The sequence below is a fragment of the Montipora foliosa genome, chromosome 5 (assembly GCF_036669935.1).
Source record: "Montipora foliosa isolate CH-2021 chromosome 5, ASM3666993v2, whole genome shotgun sequence".
Classification (NCBI taxonomy): domain Eukaryota; kingdom Metazoa; phylum Cnidaria; class Anthozoa; order Scleractinia; family Acroporidae; genus Montipora; species Montipora foliosa.
Window position 1 is genome coordinate 3,750,332 of NC_090873.1, and position 20,695 is coordinate 3,771,026.

At 36.4% G+C, this 20,695-nt stretch overlaps 2 protein-coding genes across 2 annotated transcripts; one reads left to right on the forward strand and one right to left on the reverse strand.

Moving 5' to 3' along the window:
* The first annotated feature begins 480 nt into the window (after positions 1-480).
* LOC138003405 (deoxyhypusine hydroxylase-like) lies at positions 481-16,378 on the forward strand. The gene is made up of 14 exons (XM_068849455.1): positions 481-611; positions 1,607-1,686; positions 2,742-2,803; positions 3,652-3,680; positions 3,850-3,892; positions 4,895-4,975; positions 5,844-5,923; positions 6,589-6,699; positions 7,919-7,964; positions 8,434-8,485; positions 10,020-10,072; positions 11,070-11,141; positions 11,637-11,693; positions 14,518-16,378. The coding sequence occupies exons 1-14, from the start codon at positions 556-558 to the stop codon at positions 14,608-14,610; spliced, it is 915 nt and encodes a 304-aa protein (XP_068705556.1). The 5' UTR covers positions 481-555; the 3' UTR covers positions 14,611-16,378.
* LOC138003406 (zinc finger protein 706-like) lies at positions 16,022-20,678 on the reverse strand. Its single transcript, XM_068849456.1, has 3 exons — positions 20,578-20,678; positions 18,775-18,925; positions 16,022-17,218 (listed from the first exon to the last, which is right to left on the reverse strand). Exons 2-3 carry the CDS (start codon positions 18,907-18,909, stop codon positions 17,129-17,131), a joined length of 225 nt encoding a protein of 74 aa, XP_068705557.1. The 5' UTR covers positions 18,910-18,925; positions 20,578-20,678; the 3' UTR covers positions 16,022-17,128.
* Between the last annotated feature and the right edge of the window lie 17 nt (positions 20,679-20,695).

A 20,695-nucleotide genomic window follows, 5' to 3' on the forward strand; every position in this document is an offset into this window, starting at 1 on the left:
GCCGTTAGTCAGAGTGACGAAGAGCTGGGGCTGGCAGGAAACACTACTAAGACAAAAACAACAACATCGACTACCTTGCTGTAGCTCACGAAGCGAGTTCACGATAACATCAATCCTGAAATTTGGCGAACTTGAACCAGCCACACCACTCATTCTTCAATTCCTTGCACTTGCCCGAAGTAAAAAGCAGTGAAGGTAAAATTGGATAGTAACGAAGAATTAATTTAATTGTTATTCACGGTTATTGAAGGTACCTAGCTTTTCATTGCAAATGTAGCAAATTAGCTAGCGGAAAAAATTTTAACAATTTTGGTCGGCAAAATGGCGCGAAAGTTTCTGCAGTTTGCGTTTTTCCCGCCACGCCACTTTTTGTTCGAGCACGCGATCAAGTCTCCCAGCGGTAGAAATGAGTCTATGGTCTTTTCGGTCAGCAGTTGAGAATGGGGACACCAGGTGTCTATGTACATTACGTACTTTCCGAGAGAAATCGACCAAGAATATAGAATATAGTTCCGATTTAAGTTTTGGATCGTGTTCGTGGCCACATGAAAAAGGATGGTTAATTTGTCGACTGTGCAACAGATAGGTGTTCAACTTGCAGATCAAAGTCAGTAAGTAGCTATGAATTTCCTCTTTTATATGATTTATTTCTGCCCTATCCATCAAATCACATTTCAAGGCTAATTTCAGCTGGTTTTCAGTATATCCTGATCACTTAATTATGGAATATGTCTTTTATCGGTGTTTCTATTTATTCTACTTATGATGACACTTCAACGGTTTCAATGCGAAAACAGGCCAGTTGTACAAAATGTGTGTCCTTTTGAGATATTTTTGGACCCACCCCACCCCTGTGGATTCTGAGTTTATGTCGAGTAGCGGAAATCTTTTTGAGGTTTTCTTTCATTACTGGCAAGAGGATGGTCTAAAGTTGAGGTCACTTTTCACATTTGTTACGAACTTTACTAATGCTAAACGCAGGCCTCATTGGGCCTAAAAAGATGTTTAGGCCTAAGGTTAGCTAAGTTGAAGGTTTTGGATTCCTTTAGTGTAGGTAAAATGTTCAGTGACTTATATCGAGTGACCTGAGGCTGGTTGCTTGAAGCCTGATTAGCGCTAACCGTTGGCTAAGAGGTATGTCAAAACCTATAGGTTTCCATGGTATTTAACCCTGGTTAGCGCTAACCAAGCTTCGAGCAACCCAGGCCTGTACTTTACCCCTGCCACTGCTAAAGTGACATCTGTAAATGATGATCATCTAAAAATCTTAATAGCAGGAATCTCAGTGACCTATTTTCTAATACATTAGTCACTAATTTAATAGAAGGCCCCAAGGAAGTGTGCCAAAATTTCAAATCATCAATCGAGGGCAGCCAGTTTCTTGCATAAAATTGCCCAAGAGGAATTAGTTTTTCCGTAAAATTATTTGGTATAAATCACATTTTTTTTTACACAAAAAATCTATTGGTAAGAATAATAATATTATTAGCACATTAATGGGTATGTGGATCGATACGGGTTTGGATATTGAGGAATGTCCTCAAGTTTTTAATACAGTGTATTCCATGATTGTCGTTTTTCAGTTTAAGATTTTTTTTTCCTTTAGGCCACTTACCAGCAGATTCCGTGCTCTTTTCACACTCCGAAACCTTGGAGGCTATGAAGCCATTGACTGCATTTCAAAGTGTAAGTTGAAAAAATTAGTGATCTTTTTTTTTAAAACCCTTTAACTTCTAAGTGTGGGACTTATAGATTTTACTCGTTCTAGAGCCAGAGTGTTTAGGGACGTGCCTAAAGTACAGGTCACTTTTCACAGGACACTTGTTACCGGTACATAACCCTTTACTCAACTTATACCTCATTAGGCCTTATTTAAATATTAGGCCTAAAACGATGTTTAGGCCTAAGGTTAGACAATTTGAAGGTTTTAGTACAGGTAAAACAATGACCTGTAATGAGTTACCTGTGAAAAGTGACCTGTACTTTAGCCCCACCGCCCATCCAGCTATGCTTAAAACTACAGTACATGTGTAAACTAGTCTATTTTCTGTTGATCTTTCTGACTGTTTTTGCTGTTTTTCATCACCATTTATTCAGCCTGTACATTCTTGTGCTCAGTGTACTTGCTAGTTTTTCTTCTGCTGCTTGTTACTAGAATTTCATCTCTTTATTCTGGCAATCTCTTGCTCTCTCTCTCTCTCTCTCTCTCTCTCTCATTGTCTATCAGTGATATTTTGCCTGCGCCACTATGTTATTTACGTTGTACTCAGCGGTTGTTAGCGGCTGCGCAGGCTTGTCTGTATGTCTGTTCCTCGTGCTTGAGTTTTGCTTCTAGTTGTCGTATATTAAACCTTCAAGTTAACGCAGTGTTTCCTCTTTATTGGCACTGTTTTTCAGGCTCTTGGTAGCTCTCTTTCAGGATAAGCATCCCATACTTGTCGCCTGCTTCCTGTTCTCTCTTTTTGTTCTTTCCTCGTTGTACAACATATTAATTAAAAAATATTCAGCTTGTGTCAAATGTAGTATGCCGGCCATGCTACTTCCTGCAAAAAAAAATGTGGGTTCCAACAGTGTGACACTTTGCGTGTTGGCTTATGTGAAAAGTTAAACATAAAACAACAGAAGGTTTTGTGATGATGTCATAACCTAAAAACCAAAATCTCTTGTGTCTCAGTCACAGAGCTCCACTATTAAGAGTGTGGGAAAAATCTCACTGAATGACTTTTTCTCCTTTTCTATAGGCTTTGATGATCCATCTGCTTTACTCAAGCATGAGTTAGCATATTGCCTGGGACAAATGCAGGTAATACACCTGTAATATTGAGTGAATTAAGACAATGTGCAAGCCAGCGAGCCATGGCTGCAAGCCATGTGAGCCATGGTTGTGAGTTATGCGAGCTAACATGGCGAGCCATGCAGGTCAACATGCGAGACACACAGTTATTGAAAGCTAACCTTTTTAAAATGGGTGCTGAGATTTAAATGCTGTTTCTTTCTGAAGCGCTGTTTGGAAACTTGTATAACTTGCTGGCTTGCAGATTGTCCAGCCCCTGTAATATTTAATGGGCTTGGTGCATCTGGAGACGCAGCGTGTGGAGTGTAATGAAAACCAGGCATTTCCAATAAATGGAAAAACAATAATATTATCAGTAATCAATGATTATTGATTTCAATAAACATATTGATAAAATTAGTCATTGACAATATTAATTTTTACTGGTATAATGATCAGTCAGTGATCAATCAATAGCCAATCAAAATTGGCCATCAAGTGCTATCAATATTATGAGGAAAATATTCTCAATGCTCTGGATGTATGCAATATTGTATTGAAATGTTAATTTTACTGATCTTCATGAATAGCAGGTACAGCGACGAGAGTTGTTGTTACCTTCAGTCATTGTTTATTTCTGGATAGATGTGGAAAATGCTGTACCTACATGTAGCTATCTAATTTGAAAAGAAGTTGGACTTACAGTATTACTGGACCAAATACCATAAATTATACTCATTACAATAAAATATGGACTGAGTGTAGTTCAGCTTATACGAAGAACTGAGTCTTTCACACAGACAGGTTTTAGTGTTGTGCCTAATGTAATGCTAGGTATGTTGTTATGACTTACTGTATTGTTTGTTTTCTGTATACAGGATGAATATGCCATTCCTGTTTTAATAAGGTTAGTAAATCAAATGCCTTTTATCAATTATGTGAATACATGACTTGTATGAAGTTGCAGTACCTCTAGTGGGACATTACATGTAAGTTTGAAAAGTTATTACAATCATTTTTCTTCAATCATTTAAAACTGAATTTCAATAATGTTGATTATTAATTTCTCTTACAAGAGTTTTAAAAGACAAGAAACAAGAAGCTATGGTGCGACATGAGGTAAAAAAAAGTTTCATGGTAGTTTCTTTAGCTCATAATGTGTGGAAAAACTTTTTTTTTCCTTTTTGTGTACACTATACACAATGAGTCAATGAAATGCTACTCCTAGGTACATTTGGTCATAAGGGCTCTTAAAAATTGCTTTCTGCCAGTTTGTTCCACTAACTTAGAGTTGAATTCCCGGACTTTGAGGGTCTTGTGGATTATGTTTGTCAAATACCTCGCAGCTCTTTACAACCCTTACTTTGAATTCATTGAATCAGTATAATTATAAGGCACAGCTCTATACGGTAATTATAATGTTTAGGATTAGGATCCATTGTTTCTGTTGTCTGTCTTTTGTGCCTATTGTTTTCTGCACTTATTGTTGAGAAATACAAATCATATTAGATGCATGCACAATTTTGACATCCAACATGTATGAAGTGTAACTTTAATTCTAAGCCTTTGCTATCTACGCTGTATTAGCCAAATAAAAAATACCATTGATAATACTCTTTGTTTGTCCCTCCAAAATAATTTTGCATATTAAGCATTGTTTTTATTTTCTCCTGGGACTTATAATGGTCCCAAGAGATCAGATGAAAAGTTTGGGAGTGCTAAGATTTTGGAGGTACCATTCCCCACTCCTTGTGTATTCTGAGACGTCAGCGATGTTGAAGTTGGGGAGATGAAGAAGGGGACACTTCTTGACGCTTATTGGTTTTCTGAACCAGTGACAAGAATCATTGTAATAGCTGTCTCTTGACTCGGGCTTTTTGGTTCTTTACTCCACTCAAAGGGGTTTTTGTAGTCAAGATGTATACCAAGTACTGGTTATCTGCTGTCATCAAAAACCGAATTTTCATTTAATTTTTTATGCTTCATGAACAATTTCATGTAATGGTACTAACAGCCACTTGAATTACTAGTACATGTAAGTAAATAAAGTGATCAATTTTAGATCATAATAATTTTGTTTTTATCGTTATTATTGTGAAATTGTAATTGTTATTATTACAGGCTGGAGAAGCACTTGGCGCAATTGGATCTCCTCAAGTGCTCAGTGTTTTGAGAGAATATGCAAATGACACACAGATTGAGGTACGAGGACAAACTTTTAACTGTATGGCAGAAAAACCATGCTAATCCTTGGAGTGGATGGGGTCTAGGACATCAGTTATTGATTACTTAATAAATTAAAATTAGTGCATACAATGAAATGCACTCTTAGACTACTCTTTCCATTAAAAAATGCATTTTTATAGTTTCACTTATTTAAAATTAGTTGCTTCTCTGACGATGGGCGTTAGACAACTGAAAAATCCTAGGCAGGATGACCTATGACCTGTGCAACACTGGTTGAGTGAAGGCAGGTGCAAAAGTGAGACTGAATCAACTTGGATTTCTCACCTCGGATCAACATAAAAAAATAAGGCCTTTAAGAAATCACCCTTGCCCTAATCTTTAAGCTGACCTCAGTGAAACCTGCAGGCAAACATCAAATAGTTTTGGTTTACAAAACCATTTTTCACTCCATCCAAGGTGAGCTATCCAAGTTGATCCAGTCCAACTTTTGTACAGGTCTGCCAGTTGGATGTCGTAGCCATTGTCAATGAGCTACTGCCCAGCTAGGACTCTGCTTTTTCAGTTGTCCTTATGCTTGTTTTTTTTTTTATGCTCCAATTTAACATGCACTCTGGAACAGAACAAAGTTTAATCAATTCATTCCTGACATTTAATAAACATTATTTTTAGTAACATGGTTCTGTAAGCGATCTTAGTGGGTTCAGCGTACCAGTGATGATTGGCTCTGATCCACCACTGCAAAACTTAAGAAGACTGGAATACAGATAATTATTTTTTCATTGATTATTATAAATTTGTATTATAAATTTATGCAATAATTATTAAAAGCATTGCCTTCAAAAATACCTTCTGTACAATTACAAGATTTTGTTTTATTCTTTAGGTAGCCGAGACATGCGAACTTGCTTTGCAGAGAATAGAATGGCTTGAGGAGAAGGGTTCACAAGAAAGTGAAAACCTCAGGTGGTTAATTTAAAAGTAGTATTTTGTGTGTTTGATTTGATGGTTGACCAGAAAAATAGTACTATTCATTCCTTTTACTTTTAAATAGTGAAAACAGGTTAAAAGTGTTAAAAGACGTAATGTAGCTTCTTGTTGGGGAGCAGGGAAGGTGCAGTGGTGAGAGCACTCGCCTCCCACCAAAGTGGCCAGGTTCCCTCAACAGATGCGGCATCAAATGTTGGTTCTTCACTCTGCTTCTCCGGGTGCTACTGTTACCCCTCCTCAAAAACCACTGTTTCGTGTGATTTGAGACAAATTGATTTGATTTCTGTGTTAACTTTAGTGTCCTCAAGTAGTTACCCTGGCAACAAAACATATTAAAGATGACTTGACACTTTAAATAAAGTTAATTATAATAATAAATTATTAGTTCTTCCCACACATAATAATCCTGACATCATAAGTTGATTTCAAAGAATTTTAATCTAGTATCCACATTAAGATTTGTTATTTTTCTTAAAATAACACTTGACCCTTTGAATTTTCTGTAATCACCCTTCTTCCAGAAAAAAACAATTTGGAATACTGAGAGGCCTAAGGCTAACATAAAGGGGATATGTCTATTTAAATGTACAGTACAGGGAATCAATTTCATTGAACTGCTTGTTATGAATTATCTTTTATAGTACAAATCCATATAAGTCAGTAGATCCTGCCCCACCATCACTGGAAGAGGACACAAAGACCTTGAAGAACACCCTTCTTGATGAATCTTGTCCACTGTTTGAAAGATACAGGTATTTGACGTTACTAGAGAAAGTAATTAACATGTAATTTCTCACATTGTGAGTTTATAGGTAAAATTTCATGAGAGCCACTATGCAGGGCTTCTAATATAACATACGTGATGGTGCGATTTCGCACGATTGACCTCAAATCGCATCCAATTTCAGTCAAGTCATGAGAAATCGCACATGTCAATTAATTTTATGAAATTTCACAAACGACCAGGCTGAATTCAATGATAATGTATTTCATTTTGCAAAAGTCATAGGCCTTGGCAGTTGGCAGGTCATTGACTCCAATACTGAGTGTAAAAATTTCATCATATTTAGTCCATTTGAAAAGAATTTTGGTTATTAATTTTTGTTTCTGAAATGTTATTGGTTCTTGCGGCTAAAGATTACTGCATAAATGCTATCTTCCTTATTCTTTATTATCATGTTATTCACTTAGTAAACACGTTTCTCATTCTAACAGAGCACAAAGTGGATAATGTTAGCCACACTAATGGCACCCTAAAAAATGATCACCTCTGATTGGTTCTAGGGAGGCGGGGTGGCCTCATAGTTAATGCGTTCAACTCCGGATCGAGTGGTCTGGATTCGGGTCTTGGCCGGGGACATTGTGTTGTTCTTGGGCAAGACACTTTACTCTCATGGGGCCTCTCTCCACCCAGGTGTATAAGTGGATACCGGCAAATTTAATTCTGGGGGTAGCCCTGCAATGGACTTGCAGCCCATCCAGGGGGGAGTAGAAATACTCCTATAGTCGCTTTATGTTACAAGAAACCCGGGATAGGCTCCGGCATGTTAGGCCACTGGCTCGTGAGCAGACGGATTGGTTGTAATGGGCAATAACAATCTAAAAATGCATAACATAATATAGTGCCAATTACAGTACATACTTTGGAAGAGTTCCCATTAGTTTTTAATCGCACCCTATCAGAAGCCCTGGCTATGTGGCCTGCATGGCTAGAGCTTGATCCCTAACTATAGTTGTTGTGGTTCAATCATTTTTTTTCTTGGTTTAGAATTTTGTCTAATATTCATTATCATAATATGTAACAAAGGAAAATCAAATTGAACTGGTTAAAAAAAAAATTGAGCCAGGAGTAAAATTTGAGAATTTAATTTTGATGTAGTCTTGTACATTATTGCAAAAGAGGTGACAAAATACCATGGCCAGTGAATTGTTGGCCAAGGTGAAAAATTAAACTAATCTGTTTTTAAACAGGGCAATGTTTTCTTTGCGTAATAAGGGTGATGAAGACTCAGTTTTGGTAAGTTGCATCCTAGAAACAGAATTTACAGTTAAGTAGTTGTTACGTAATGGTGTAAAATCAGATTCGACATGGGAGCTCTTATTAAAGACTTCTAGTTTAGCACAGTAGGTGATTTGCTAATCCAGGAGACAAACTGTGTTTTGAAGGAGCTACATGTATGGAACTTAAGTTACCGGTAGTGAAAGTTTCATTTCATTCCTTTTATAATATAAAGGTTGTGCATGGCTCTTAAGCTATTAAAAATTAATTTTAATATCAAGTTTTAATACTTCGCAGTTACATTGATCGAATGAACAAAGGAAAGATGAAGGGAACTTGAGCATTGAATAGCAAACTAGGGAAATTTGTGTCTTGCAAAGAATGCATTTGCAATACTCATTAATGTTTTAGCAAAAGAGCATAATAACAGACGAAGATGGTTATCTGTGTTTATAATTTCTGAGTTGTGCATTGTGCTATTTTGCAGGCTTTAGCTGAAGGTCTTAAGTGTAACAGTGCATTGTTTAGGCATGAAATTGGTGAGTTGTACATTTTTACTTGCGTTTTCAGAACCAAGGTAAAATGAGGATCATCAGTTTAACCTGGGTAAAAACGGATTCAACGTGAAAACAGATTTTACCGGCAACAGACATACATGTAAAATTTGTTAGGCTTATAGGGTTAAATGAAGTTTCATATACAGGGCTGGTATTTCAACTGCGGAATCATAGAATGAAATTAATATGAAAGTTGGAAAGATCAACTAACTGTATAGATCTTTCTACTTTCATTTCATTCTGATCAAATAAAATAATTTTATTAGGAAACGTCCTATATCCTGAAAAAAAAAATCATTTTGTTCACCAGTCAGCTTGCAATCAACTAGCTCCCAATGGACTTGATAATTACTAAGTTCAGATGGGCAATCAAGTGCAGCTCACATACATGGTCAATTAGTAGTCAGTGCGATATCAAAATAATTTATTACTTTTTTTAAAGGACAAAGTATAGGATTCGACTGCGTTTTTGAACTTTTTTCTCTAATTTTTCTTTTTGGGGAGGGGGGGGGGGGGGACCGCAATCTGATTGCGCATGCATAAGATTTCTCTGCCAAGGCAGCCCAAGGAGGATTTGAACTTGGTATCTTCTCCTTCAGAGGCAATCATTTGCATACAATGCAATATCCAGTATCACTCCGCAATATGTATCATAATTTTACAATTCTCCGAGTATTGTTGAGAAAAGTATTAGATATTTTTAAATACCATCGTAGAGACTTGCAAAGCATCTGTTTTCTGGTTTTTATTGGAATCAGTACCATTAACAACAGTTTTAAATGTACCGGAATGTTGACTGTGGATGTCAGACTACGGATTTGAAACTGGATCTTATTGACCAAGATATTGTAACTTAAAAAACCCACTGAAATACCTTTGAACTAAAAGGAAGTCGGCTAAAAATCCTTTGAACAAAGTGTAGGATACCCGAAGCCTCTTACTATTTTAAAACCAAAATGTTTGTTTTAGTGATGACATTAATAATTATTATTGTCACTACCATTAAATTTATTCTGCTTCTTTTTACGGATAACACATACATCTGCTTGTATTTCATTTGATTATACCCTTTTGTTTTATCCATAAAATAAGTATAGCTATTTCTTCTACTAAACATTGTATGCACAACATAATTCACTGAACAGATACTAAAATTATAATAATTATCATATTAAAATTAATTTTAATGGAACAACAAAATGTTGACTACTGGAAGGGCTGCATACAGTACAATGTCATTTGAATAAAACAAATGAATAAGCAATCCCTTATGAATAAATTATTATTAGAGGACGGCAAAAATTGTTTCTTACTGTCAGCAAGGTTCTAAAATGAGGTGCAGTCAAGTGGTATTCACATAATTATTCATCGGTGAAAACAGGCTCTTGAAATTGAAACTACAAAGTGGGTATAGAGAATTATTCACATAATGCTCAAGGCATAATGGGAGACTTTCTGAAATTCATAAATTTAGTTCTCATGGCTATAACGAAGAAATTTGATCACTTCTTTTCAGCATATGTCCTTGGACAGATGCAACATGAGGCAGCAATTCCACAACTCATTGAGGTAATCAGCATGATGTATCAAGGCAGGTCCAGACATATTTTCGAAAAGTTCTTGTTTTAATTTGCAAGATTCACAATGTAAGCATTAAAATGCTTACATTGTTCAAATTTCAATTTTTTAAGTGCCCCGATTCTCAATTATTTTTTTAAAATTTGCTTTTTAAAAGTGAAATGTCAGCATCATGAAACTTTGTAACTTAAGCTTGTTTTAACTTATAATTTTGCTTTTAATTTATTAAAAGGTTGCTCTAGTTGAGTTACATGTGAGTTGAAAAACTTGGAATTAATTCATTCTACATCCAAAGTAATTTGTACAAGGTCAAATATTAATTTTGTACAAGGACGAAAACAAATTGCTCCAAAGTCAAATTTGAACTACAACATACACCCATGTCTCTGACAAGCTTGGCTGTCATGGGGACAGCAAACATTACTTGATCTCTTGGTGTTAAATTTACAGTCAGTGCCACAAACTAAAAATACAAATTGAGAATTTGAGGTGAAAATGACGGAATATTTTCCATCATGCAGGGGTTTCAATAACTATTGTAGTTGATGTGTGCATGGGCTAATCAATGTAAGCAGCGGTCACTCTTGTCTTTTACAAGTGCTTGAGTGAAAATCAAGGCAAAGTAGCTGCATGGCTCTCATCAGAGGCAAATTTCTGACAGATAGATGACAGTATACCACTGGTAACTGGCTTCTAATGAAACCCCTGATCATGGGTAAAATAGATTTATCTCAGCAAAGAAAGAAGGCTCGGGGCAGTTTAAGCATTGAAACAAGTTTGGATGTTGTAGCGCTAAGCTCTGGAAATAGTTACATTGTAATTTAACAGTTATGCAACATGTTTAAGACATTCAGTTTCATAAATTATTATTGTTACCGGTAGTTGCACATTAAGTCAATAAAGGTGTTAGTAATAAATGCTTTGCTTTTAATAGTTATGCACCATCCTTTTTTCTGCAACATTCTTGATGAATGAAATTTTATGATAGAATCTTGAAGATCTGAAGGAAAACTCTATGGTGAGGCATGAATGTGCTGAGGCCCTTGGAGCGATTGCAAAGGTTAGTTTCAAAGATAAACATAGTAGGATTAATTAGTAACTGTTTTGTCATGGTAATTGTCATCATCGTCATCTTAATTTATATACTGGATTGGAGCTTGGGAACATTCCAGCTGACTTAAAATTAATGTAAATTGATTTGGCATTTTGGAGTGAAAAAAATGAGAATAGTTTTTCTGCAAGTAATTATTGCTTGCAGAAAAACTTTTTGATCCAAAAAGGAACCAACAACCTGACACAAATGATGATGTAGAGTCAAGGAATCAAACTGGAGATTTGTTCATAGGTATTGACTAATTCTTATTATTAATTAAGAATTAATTAATATTTAATCAATAATTAATAAGCAATCAATCATTTTTACAACTTCCCCCTCTTAATTGCAGTGATGAGTCTATACCTTTGCAGAATCACCCCTTATGTAGGTGTCAAAGCAAGTTTTCAAATGTCAAAAAGCAATTACCTTGAAGTTATTTTTCTTCTTCTTCTTCTTCAGGATCAATGTTTAACTGCCTTAGAAAAATACTCCAGAGACCAAGAAAGAGTTGTTAAGGTACTGGTAGTTTTTGGTACTGTAGTTAGAAGAAAAGTGTCATGGAAAGAGTTTACATAATGTAATTCATTCCACTGGGGACACCTACATGTGCATGAATTGTTAGTGGATATTACTCGTGCATTCCAGTGCTCCAGGTTTAAATCCCGGCAATTGTGCTCTGAGTTCACTCAGCTTTCTATCCTTAAATTTTGTAAAACGAGTTACATTATTACTGGGGACAAGTTGTGTACAGTGTATGCGGTGGGATTGGAGTACTGCCCAGTCGCCTGCAGTAATAATGGTAGGATTGAGCCTTTGTGTCGCCTCCAAATGTGGTTGTCCTCTTTTCTTGTATGTGTCTTGTATTCATTCATCACGGCACACCCATCCAAGTTAATAGTAAAAATTGAGCATTGTAAAAAATGTTTATGGACAAATCAAGACTCTGCATTTTTTCCCTTCCTACTGTTTAAAACATTCAATGAATTGTCATGTATTTGGCGAAGAAATGTTCAATGGCTTAATTACATGTAGTTGTAAGGAAAATTGTGTACCAATTAATTAATTTTAAGAAGTTACCATTTTAATTAATTAGGCACAATTAACAAAAAATTGTCGTTATTAATTTTTAGTTTAAGAGTACTGATTACGTTTGGTTAAACAGTTCCCTAAATGTATAAAGCTGCACTGAGAACACTATGACCCCATATTACAAACCCAAAGTACAAGGCACGTAACTTTCCAATACCCAGGACATAATATTAAAATTTAATGGTTTTGGCTACAAATTAGCTCTGCACATTGCTCATTGTTACCACAAAATGCTGGAAAACTGTTAGAATAGTATTAAATTTCCAATCTTGGATATTGCATTTCTAGTACTCTGGCTCTAAGATACCAGAAACCCGTAAGGGTTGAAACGTGTAACGCGCCGCGTTCACAGCTTCCGAATATTCAGTGCGAACTGATTGGTTGAATGTTTCAGTGCTAAGTACCATATTTGGAAACCCCTCGCTCTTGTTGTTCCAAATATGCTACTTAGCAAATTGAATATCCAGAAGCTTGTTTCCCAGCACACAAGGGGCTGTTACACGTTTCAACCCTTATGGATTTCTGAAGATACTGTATGACTTTATATGGAGTGCACTCCCAGGTCATATTGTAAAATTTGAAACAGTTCAGAGTGTAATTGAATTGTGTTTAATTTCAATAATTAAAACAAAACAATAAACGAATAATAATATTCCCTTCTTCATTGTTGGATCATGTGAGATTTGGTTATAGCTAACTTGGCACTATGCACCCAATAATTGGGTGTTTGCCATCTCCTGTCCAACAAACATGAATGGTACAGTTAGAAACAGAAAAGTAACTAGGTTAAGACAAAGATAAGAAGGCATTTTCAAGTTAAAAAACAAATAAAAATTAAAATCTCTTGGTTGCCAGTCTGCAGTCTTTGATGATTGAAAGGTAGAGGCTCCAACATACATGTAGAATTTATAAAGTATTTTTCACACTTTAACTGTATAAACTTAGTGTTCACACTTTGTTTCAACTATCAAAAATTGCAGCCTGGCAATCGAAAGCTTGTAATTTTAAGATCTTTCTTAATCAGAGTTACTTCTTTACTTCAATTTTATGAATTCTAATAGTAATTATTATTTGAGGCCTCTAATATTAATATAATAATAATCATTAGGTACTATTTCCAAAACGAGAGCGAGTGTTTCATCGGGGTATCCAAACACCGAGAAACAAATGAAAGCACAAGGCCGTAGGCCGAGTGCTTTTATTGTTTCGAGGTGTTTGGATACCCCGATGAAACACGAAGCACGAGTTTTGGAAATAACTTCTCATGATCACAAGTCATAAACAAAGACTTCCAATTAGAATTGTTCGCTATCTAACATTCCTTCCTGGATAATTTCAATATCAAAGATGTTTTTCACCGGCTTAATTAATTTGCATTTATGATGCGATTTGATTTATTCTGAGATGTAAAAGTTGCATTTACAAGTTCAGTTGTGGTTTAGTCAGGATGTATACTGCAACAAAGTCTTTCGAGAGATTTCGGCAGCCGAAAAGTGTGGTGGATGAGAAGAAAAGTGTTGATAACGCAGTACCGAAATCAACAGCTTATAAAACCAAATGGTCGTGTAAGGTTTTCGAGGAATGGAAACAGAATCGATTAGTAAAGTCCTGTACTTTGGAACCCGGCGGCTTTTTTACCACGAAAGACTTTGAAGAAGGAGTACAAACTTTGGACACGGCCATTACAGAGATGTCTGTAATAAATATTCATTGATTTTGTGCAAGTTGTCATCGTGCATATTTAAGTGGTATATACCACTTTCACTGGAGAGTGGTATATTGTTTTTCATTGGGTATCCAAACACATGCACGTGATGTGGTATACATGCAGTGATTTGTAGTTGACTTTATGAATTATTAATGAGTTTGAGAAGGTTGGTTACCATGTCAGTTCAGTAAGAATGTAAAATCACAGTGAAATGACATTGAACTACTGGGCTGGACAATCTGGGAGCATGCGAGTCTCGCATTTAAGTCTAAGCACCCATTTCAAATAGTGCTGATAAAAAGTATTTAAGACTAAGCACCCATTTTAACCTGTTGACTCCTGCGGGTTCCCCATTGACAAGTAGAATCGCCTGGCGTTAGACAGTAAAATACGTAGACCTCACCGGTGCAGGTGTCAATGGGTTAAAACAGTTCGCTTTCAATAATTAGGTGACTCGCATGACTTGCCGCTGCCTCGCTGGTTCACGCATTGTCCTTACTCTTGAACTACAGTACTGTTGTTTTCATCTTTTCATTTTTTTAGGAGAGCTGTGTTGTTGCATTAGACATGTACAACTATGAGCAAAGCAGTGACTTCCAGTATGCTGATTCACTAGTAAAAGTGAAAGAGACTTAAGGACAGACAGGGATAAGTGTCAAACCTGAATAGGAACACACAATGGACCAAACATACATGTAGCTGTGTGCATCCTTTTTGATAAATTGCAGAATACAAATACATAGACAATTATTTTAAAAGAGCATAAGGTCAAAGGATTGCGCAGGCTGTTGCTTCCTCAATATTCGCTGGTTATAAACCATGGGTGCAATGGTTGAGGACTACATGCTTGTTGAGGTCCAAACTACAGCAAGGGAATGGATAGTTAAGGTTTAAGAATTGCTGTAGACATATAAATTATTGTAGTTTTGACTTCCATACTTTCATTTCATCAAATGGTGCAAAAATTTCCAGAATTCTTCCAAAACTGAATTCTTGTTTTTCTTTGGATTTCAAAACTGTAACTAAAACACTAGGCGACCTAGTTTTAAGCCTTGATTTAAAAGACACCTTAAAGTTTTTGTTTTAGCTGGAATTTTCCTATTTAATAGTCTGCCATTGCTAACTTTAAAATCTTAGAGAGCTGGATCAAGGAGAGAATGACATCAAAGACTCGCCAGTTTAAGAATGCAATGCATGTGTATGCTGTTAAATGAATAATAATGCATCACAGGAGTTTGGGGCTTTCAGACTTTTAAACTGTCTCGTGTTTTGCATAATAATTAGCTGCATTTACCGGTACATACTGAAATTTAAGCTAGTGAGTAAATGATGTCGCTTTTCCCTAGATGCAACCCTGTGAGTTCCAATTGGTCAGTTTTAAACATGAGTAATGGCAGACTGTGACATGAACTCAAAGAAAAGAGCCTTTGGATAAATTGTGTCAGTTGGGTGTTAAAGCAAACACATTTTCAAAATCTGAAAAAAAAGGAAGTAATTTTTTTTATCATAGTCATAGTAGCACTTTGAAGTGTGAAGAACAAGAGTGTGTATTAGTGATCAATATGCACCTTCTCCTTTCCAGCAGTGCCAAGAAAAACAGGCAAGTGGGTAGAATTGAGAAATGATCAGTTTACAGCAATTGAATTAATTTTATCCAAACCTAAAAAGCTATTTTTTTCCAAACTCACACATTCACATTTTGAGGAAGTGAAGGGCATTCACTAAGATCTCAGGAGCAAAGAGCTTTTATGAATTTTTCGCATGTGAACTTTTATTAAGAAGGTCAAAAACACATGCTGTTGCACAATTTCATAGGAAGCCATTTTGATGTCCAGTTAGTGTCAATAGGGAGCTTGAACAAGGGTGACAGCAACAGCTACAAGAATGCCACATAAAAATAGGTTTAATTAAAAAAAAAAAGCTCCACATCCTGCAGGTGCGTTTCACATTTTGATACATTTCTTTGCAGTTGTCGTCTTGATGAAGATGTGAAACTGATCAAATTTGAGGTCATGAGGAGGTCGTGCGCCTCTGACTTCTTTTATTAATTTAAATTCTTGGAATTTGGACTCACATTTTCCATGCTGAGTGACTTGGAATAATCGCAAAATTATTACTGTAACAGTAACGGGGGATGATAGTTTTAGACAATGTTCTAACTCATAGCTGTTACTGTCGTCCTTGCTTAGCCCATTGATTCCCAGGGGTTCAATTGATTCCCAGGGGTTCCCCATTGACGAGTCAAAGGGTTAAACTGGGCTGCCCCCAAGTGGAGGTTAGTGCAGTGATGAAAGGTCTTGCCACATGTAATAAATAACTAAAGAATCTTTAATTTATTACTGTTCGAATTACATGACTGTATAATGAAGCTGAATACAAAATAAAATCATGTCTTTCCCAAGAATGAGTGCCATACTTTTTAAACGCAATAAATTACAAGTTACAAGTCTGAGGAACAACAACATATCAACAGCAGTTAATACACTTTTTGTTTTGTAATAATAATTTATAACTAGAAGAACATTATAAAAAAAGGTCACTTACATATAACCAGAGTTACAGTAGTCGTAGAATTAATGAATTTTAATTAACACCCTTCCTGCAGTAGGGTAGTTTATATAGAGCCTAATAGCAAGGATTGTGTTCAGAGACAGCACATTTTACACGATAGGAAATTTTGAGAAAAAAGGTTAATGTAAAGACTCAAGGATTTTTCTTTTGTCATTGTCCAAAATTTTGTTGACCTTTTTGCTGTAGTTGTTTTGTTTTGTTTTGAGTGAGTTACATCAGGGTTTTCTTAGCATAAAATCACCGCCTTTAAGTGTGCATCATTGTAAAATGATTGGGTCAGATCATTTTTCCAAATGCAATGCACTCCTACAGTTTGTATTGTACAGCTTAATTACTGGTGTGTGCCATGCCCTTGTGGACAATGCAAGAACAATAATTATTATTAATTTTTACAAGATGAACTGACGCCTGTCCAGAAGTTCATTTCTCAGCACTTTGCAACCACGTTAATTAAACCAAGTGCACATACGCTGTTTGTTGCAAATCACGTCAGGCGGTACTGTGAAAATTGATTAATTAGAGATTCTAATAATAATTTGTTTTGGTAAGGAGACAATCATTTTTCGTAGCAGTTCATTGTTCATCATACACTGGTCAGTTGTGCTGGTAAAGGAGCCTTGGGATGTTTACTCTCGAAGTGCTGTTTGTATGTCTTGGGGTCTGGCATTTGAGACTACAAGAAAAACAGCAAAATTAATAAAGCTCTGAATGACGAAAACAGGTACATGTAGCTACAACTCAGTTACAATTAAAAAAATCTCAAGTGGGAAGATCGCTTCTCCATTAATTTTCATTTACATATAGCTCTGTTCAAGAAATGAAGACTATACACACACGCCCAGGGGCCTGTTTCTCGAAAGTCCCGAAAACTTTTCAGGGCCGAAAAGCCATTCATGAAACTTTCAACAGCTTGCTTTGGAAAGCCGATATTTTGACATGTTTTCAAGGTAACAAAAAGCAAAATGACTGTGAAGTTTGACAACTTAAATCCTCTCCGTTCTTGAGATACAGAAGGAATTGTGAAACCCGAAAATGGCCCGTACAGTTTTCGGACTTTCGAGAAACAGGCCTCAGCTCCCAGTTGGCTTCGTACAATGTAGCTCAATTACAAGTAGAACACTGCCCTGGCATCACAGGGTCAAATCCCATTCTAGCCTCAATTTTTCAGGATTTCCTTCCGTTACAGCTCAAGTAACGTTTAAGTCACTGTGATGGTCTAAAAGTCTCAAAATACTATTAAACTGACGATCGTCATAAAGTCAATGTCTCTAGCAGGAACCTTGCACAGTTATGACCTCTGTATAAAGTGGTTGAATGCTCCACCCACTGAGCTACAATCAAAGTCCCAGGGAGGAGTTCCTACGATATACTTTCCAGTCATCCCGTCACCCAGTGCCTTACAACAAGTACACATGTACATTTAAGACCCTTATCACTTCCTACCAGGGACACCAATTTCCTTTACAGTTGTTCCCTTTCCAATATTATTGCCAAGCAAATATCAGTCATCTTCAACTTTATTGACATGTCTGGTACTACACACTGGCTATCCCAGAAGGGTCCCTACTAATAGGCCATTCCCCAGTTCATGTCTGTCTCCTCTTCAAAGCGAATCCAAGTGCAAAGTTTTTGAATACTAAACCAGCTGATATACAGTGACTTCATGTATGTTGTAGTCTATCTTATCAGTTATATAAAAAATAGTAACTTAAAGATAAAACTACACATACTGGTAATATTTAACAAACCAACAATCAATGTTTAATCTCTTCACAGCCAAACCTGACAGACAACCATTGACATTTCTGCTTATTAATGCTTGGTTTTCACATGAAGTCATGGCTGCTAGCTTGGTGTCCACATTGGAAAACAAAGAAACGGAGTGCCACCAACCCAATCCTCTGGGAATTGAAGTCTATCATTATGCAAACGTTTTCTTTTGTTTTCATTGAAAAACATGGCTGTTGATCATGTGAGTGAAAACCAAGAATTGGACCAGAGTATTTTTATGGCAGACTGACAAAGCACTCTAAGACTTGTGATTACGTGATTCACCACATGATACTCAAAGAAAGCTTGTGCATCAATGTCACTTTGGCAATGTTGTACCTCTGTATTCTCTACAGAATTTTAATTAAAAAGCCATTCCTGTGCCATTCTTAGTCAGAACATTGTCTTCAATAATCATGCAACAATAAAATTAAAAACATTGTACAGGTCTGTAAATACCTTGCAAACAGTGCAAGTGAAGATCAAAGCTTTCTGTGCAGCAGATTTCTGATCGTGTCCTTGAGATTTTTTTATCTTCTCCATTTTCTGTGCATTTTTTTGTTGAGACTGAAACTTCTGGTGACCACGGGCCATTATTTTTTGGTTTAAACTAAAGATAAGAGATATAAACACATCAGGTGTGCAGGTGCTCGTGAGATCAAAACGCTGGCCAGAACAATACTCAGGGTCTTTAAATAACTGAGGACAAAGTGCTTCCTTTGTAATGACACCTGAAAGTGGTTAAACTCTCTAGGCTTCTTGGATAAGGACAATATACCTGTGGGATGCAAAAAGAACCCACACACTACAGGAATGCTGTAAAATTCTGAAAATAAGCCCCTCCAAATATAAGCCCCCTACAGCCCCCCGGGAGCTTGTACTTGGAAAATTGCCCTCAAATACAAAGTAAAACAAAGCAGAAACCACAAATTTACTTCCAACTGTAAGGCTTCCCTTAATCGATTTGGAAACGCAAATTTCCCTCCATAGTTAAGCCCCTTTAAAAAAGGGCCTTTGAAAAATAATTTATTATAAGCCCTGGGGCTCATTTTCTGAATTTTACGGTAAGTTGGTGTTAAGTGGAAATATGATTATACCGTCCAGTACTCTTTGACTTACTCGAAACAAAAAAGATGGAAAAATATAAAACAAGGCATAGAGGTAATGATAATAATACATGTATCAATTATTGTTACTCCCATCTATATTATTATTGTTTAGACATGTAGGTACATTGTATGCTACCATAACTTGCCTGGCTAAGGGTAAGACATAAGAGAATTTCCCTTGCAATTGCAACCAATCAGACTACACAATTTTCAGAATTCTGCCTGATCATACCATGAGGAAAATAATGAGTCATTCATATTTAAAATGACTGTGCATTATTAATGGTTGGGAGTGTTTTGCCCGGGAACTAAAACACTTGCAGAATCATTATAACCACTATATCTGGGAACAGAGTGGCATATATTTCGTTTGTAACACGAGTGGTCATATTGAGCAACGACATCATTGTTGCCTCGTTTTGTTTGTATTACTTATAGGTGCAGGGCTGGCGCAGTGGTGAGAGCACTCGCCTCCCACCAAGAACATAGTTGCCATCCATTGCTTTCCTCTGATGTCACTGCTCAGATGCCATATTTCACATTCAAATTTACCCTAAAGTAATCTCAACTGACAACAGTATGTAAAACTCTCACAGACTACCTTTCAAACCTCCTGGGGGTTCCCCATTGACGAGTAAAATTGTCTGGCGTTAGATAGAGTAAAATACTAACTAGTAAGTCTGGCTGGTTTAGGCCTTAAAGGGTTTATAATGGGACATTAACATTAAATTGCCATTCTCACTTTCACATTTGCAGTCAACTTTACAGGTTACTGTTTTGTTTTCTTTTAATGTAACCAAAAAATTCCGGGTCTGCTTCAGACGCTTTCGTCAGGATGGGGGTAGTGGGAAATGTCACAACGGCAAAACCATGGATGGGGGAGGACAGGCGATAATTTACTTCGCCGGAAAAGATCGACCTTGATCAAGTCTTTACCGTAATATCCTCATACAAAAACTACAAAATAAAGCTAGAACTATACGATATCCAGACAATGTTATAATATTAGCTTTACAAGAGTGAATCTGAACTAATTTTAGTGTCCACAAGAGTTAGTTTTAGTTGCGAACGAAGACCTATTTCAGTCGCATCTGAGCCACGTATAACCCACATAAATAGTTAAAAACATCCTTCTCTTACAGCTGGTACCTACCTGATAACGATAAACTTGCTTGTAATTCGCGGAAATAAGACCCTAACTAAAACAATATGCTTCGATGACACGAATACGATGAAGTCTTCGGTGAAGTGAATGAAATGACGTCATATAT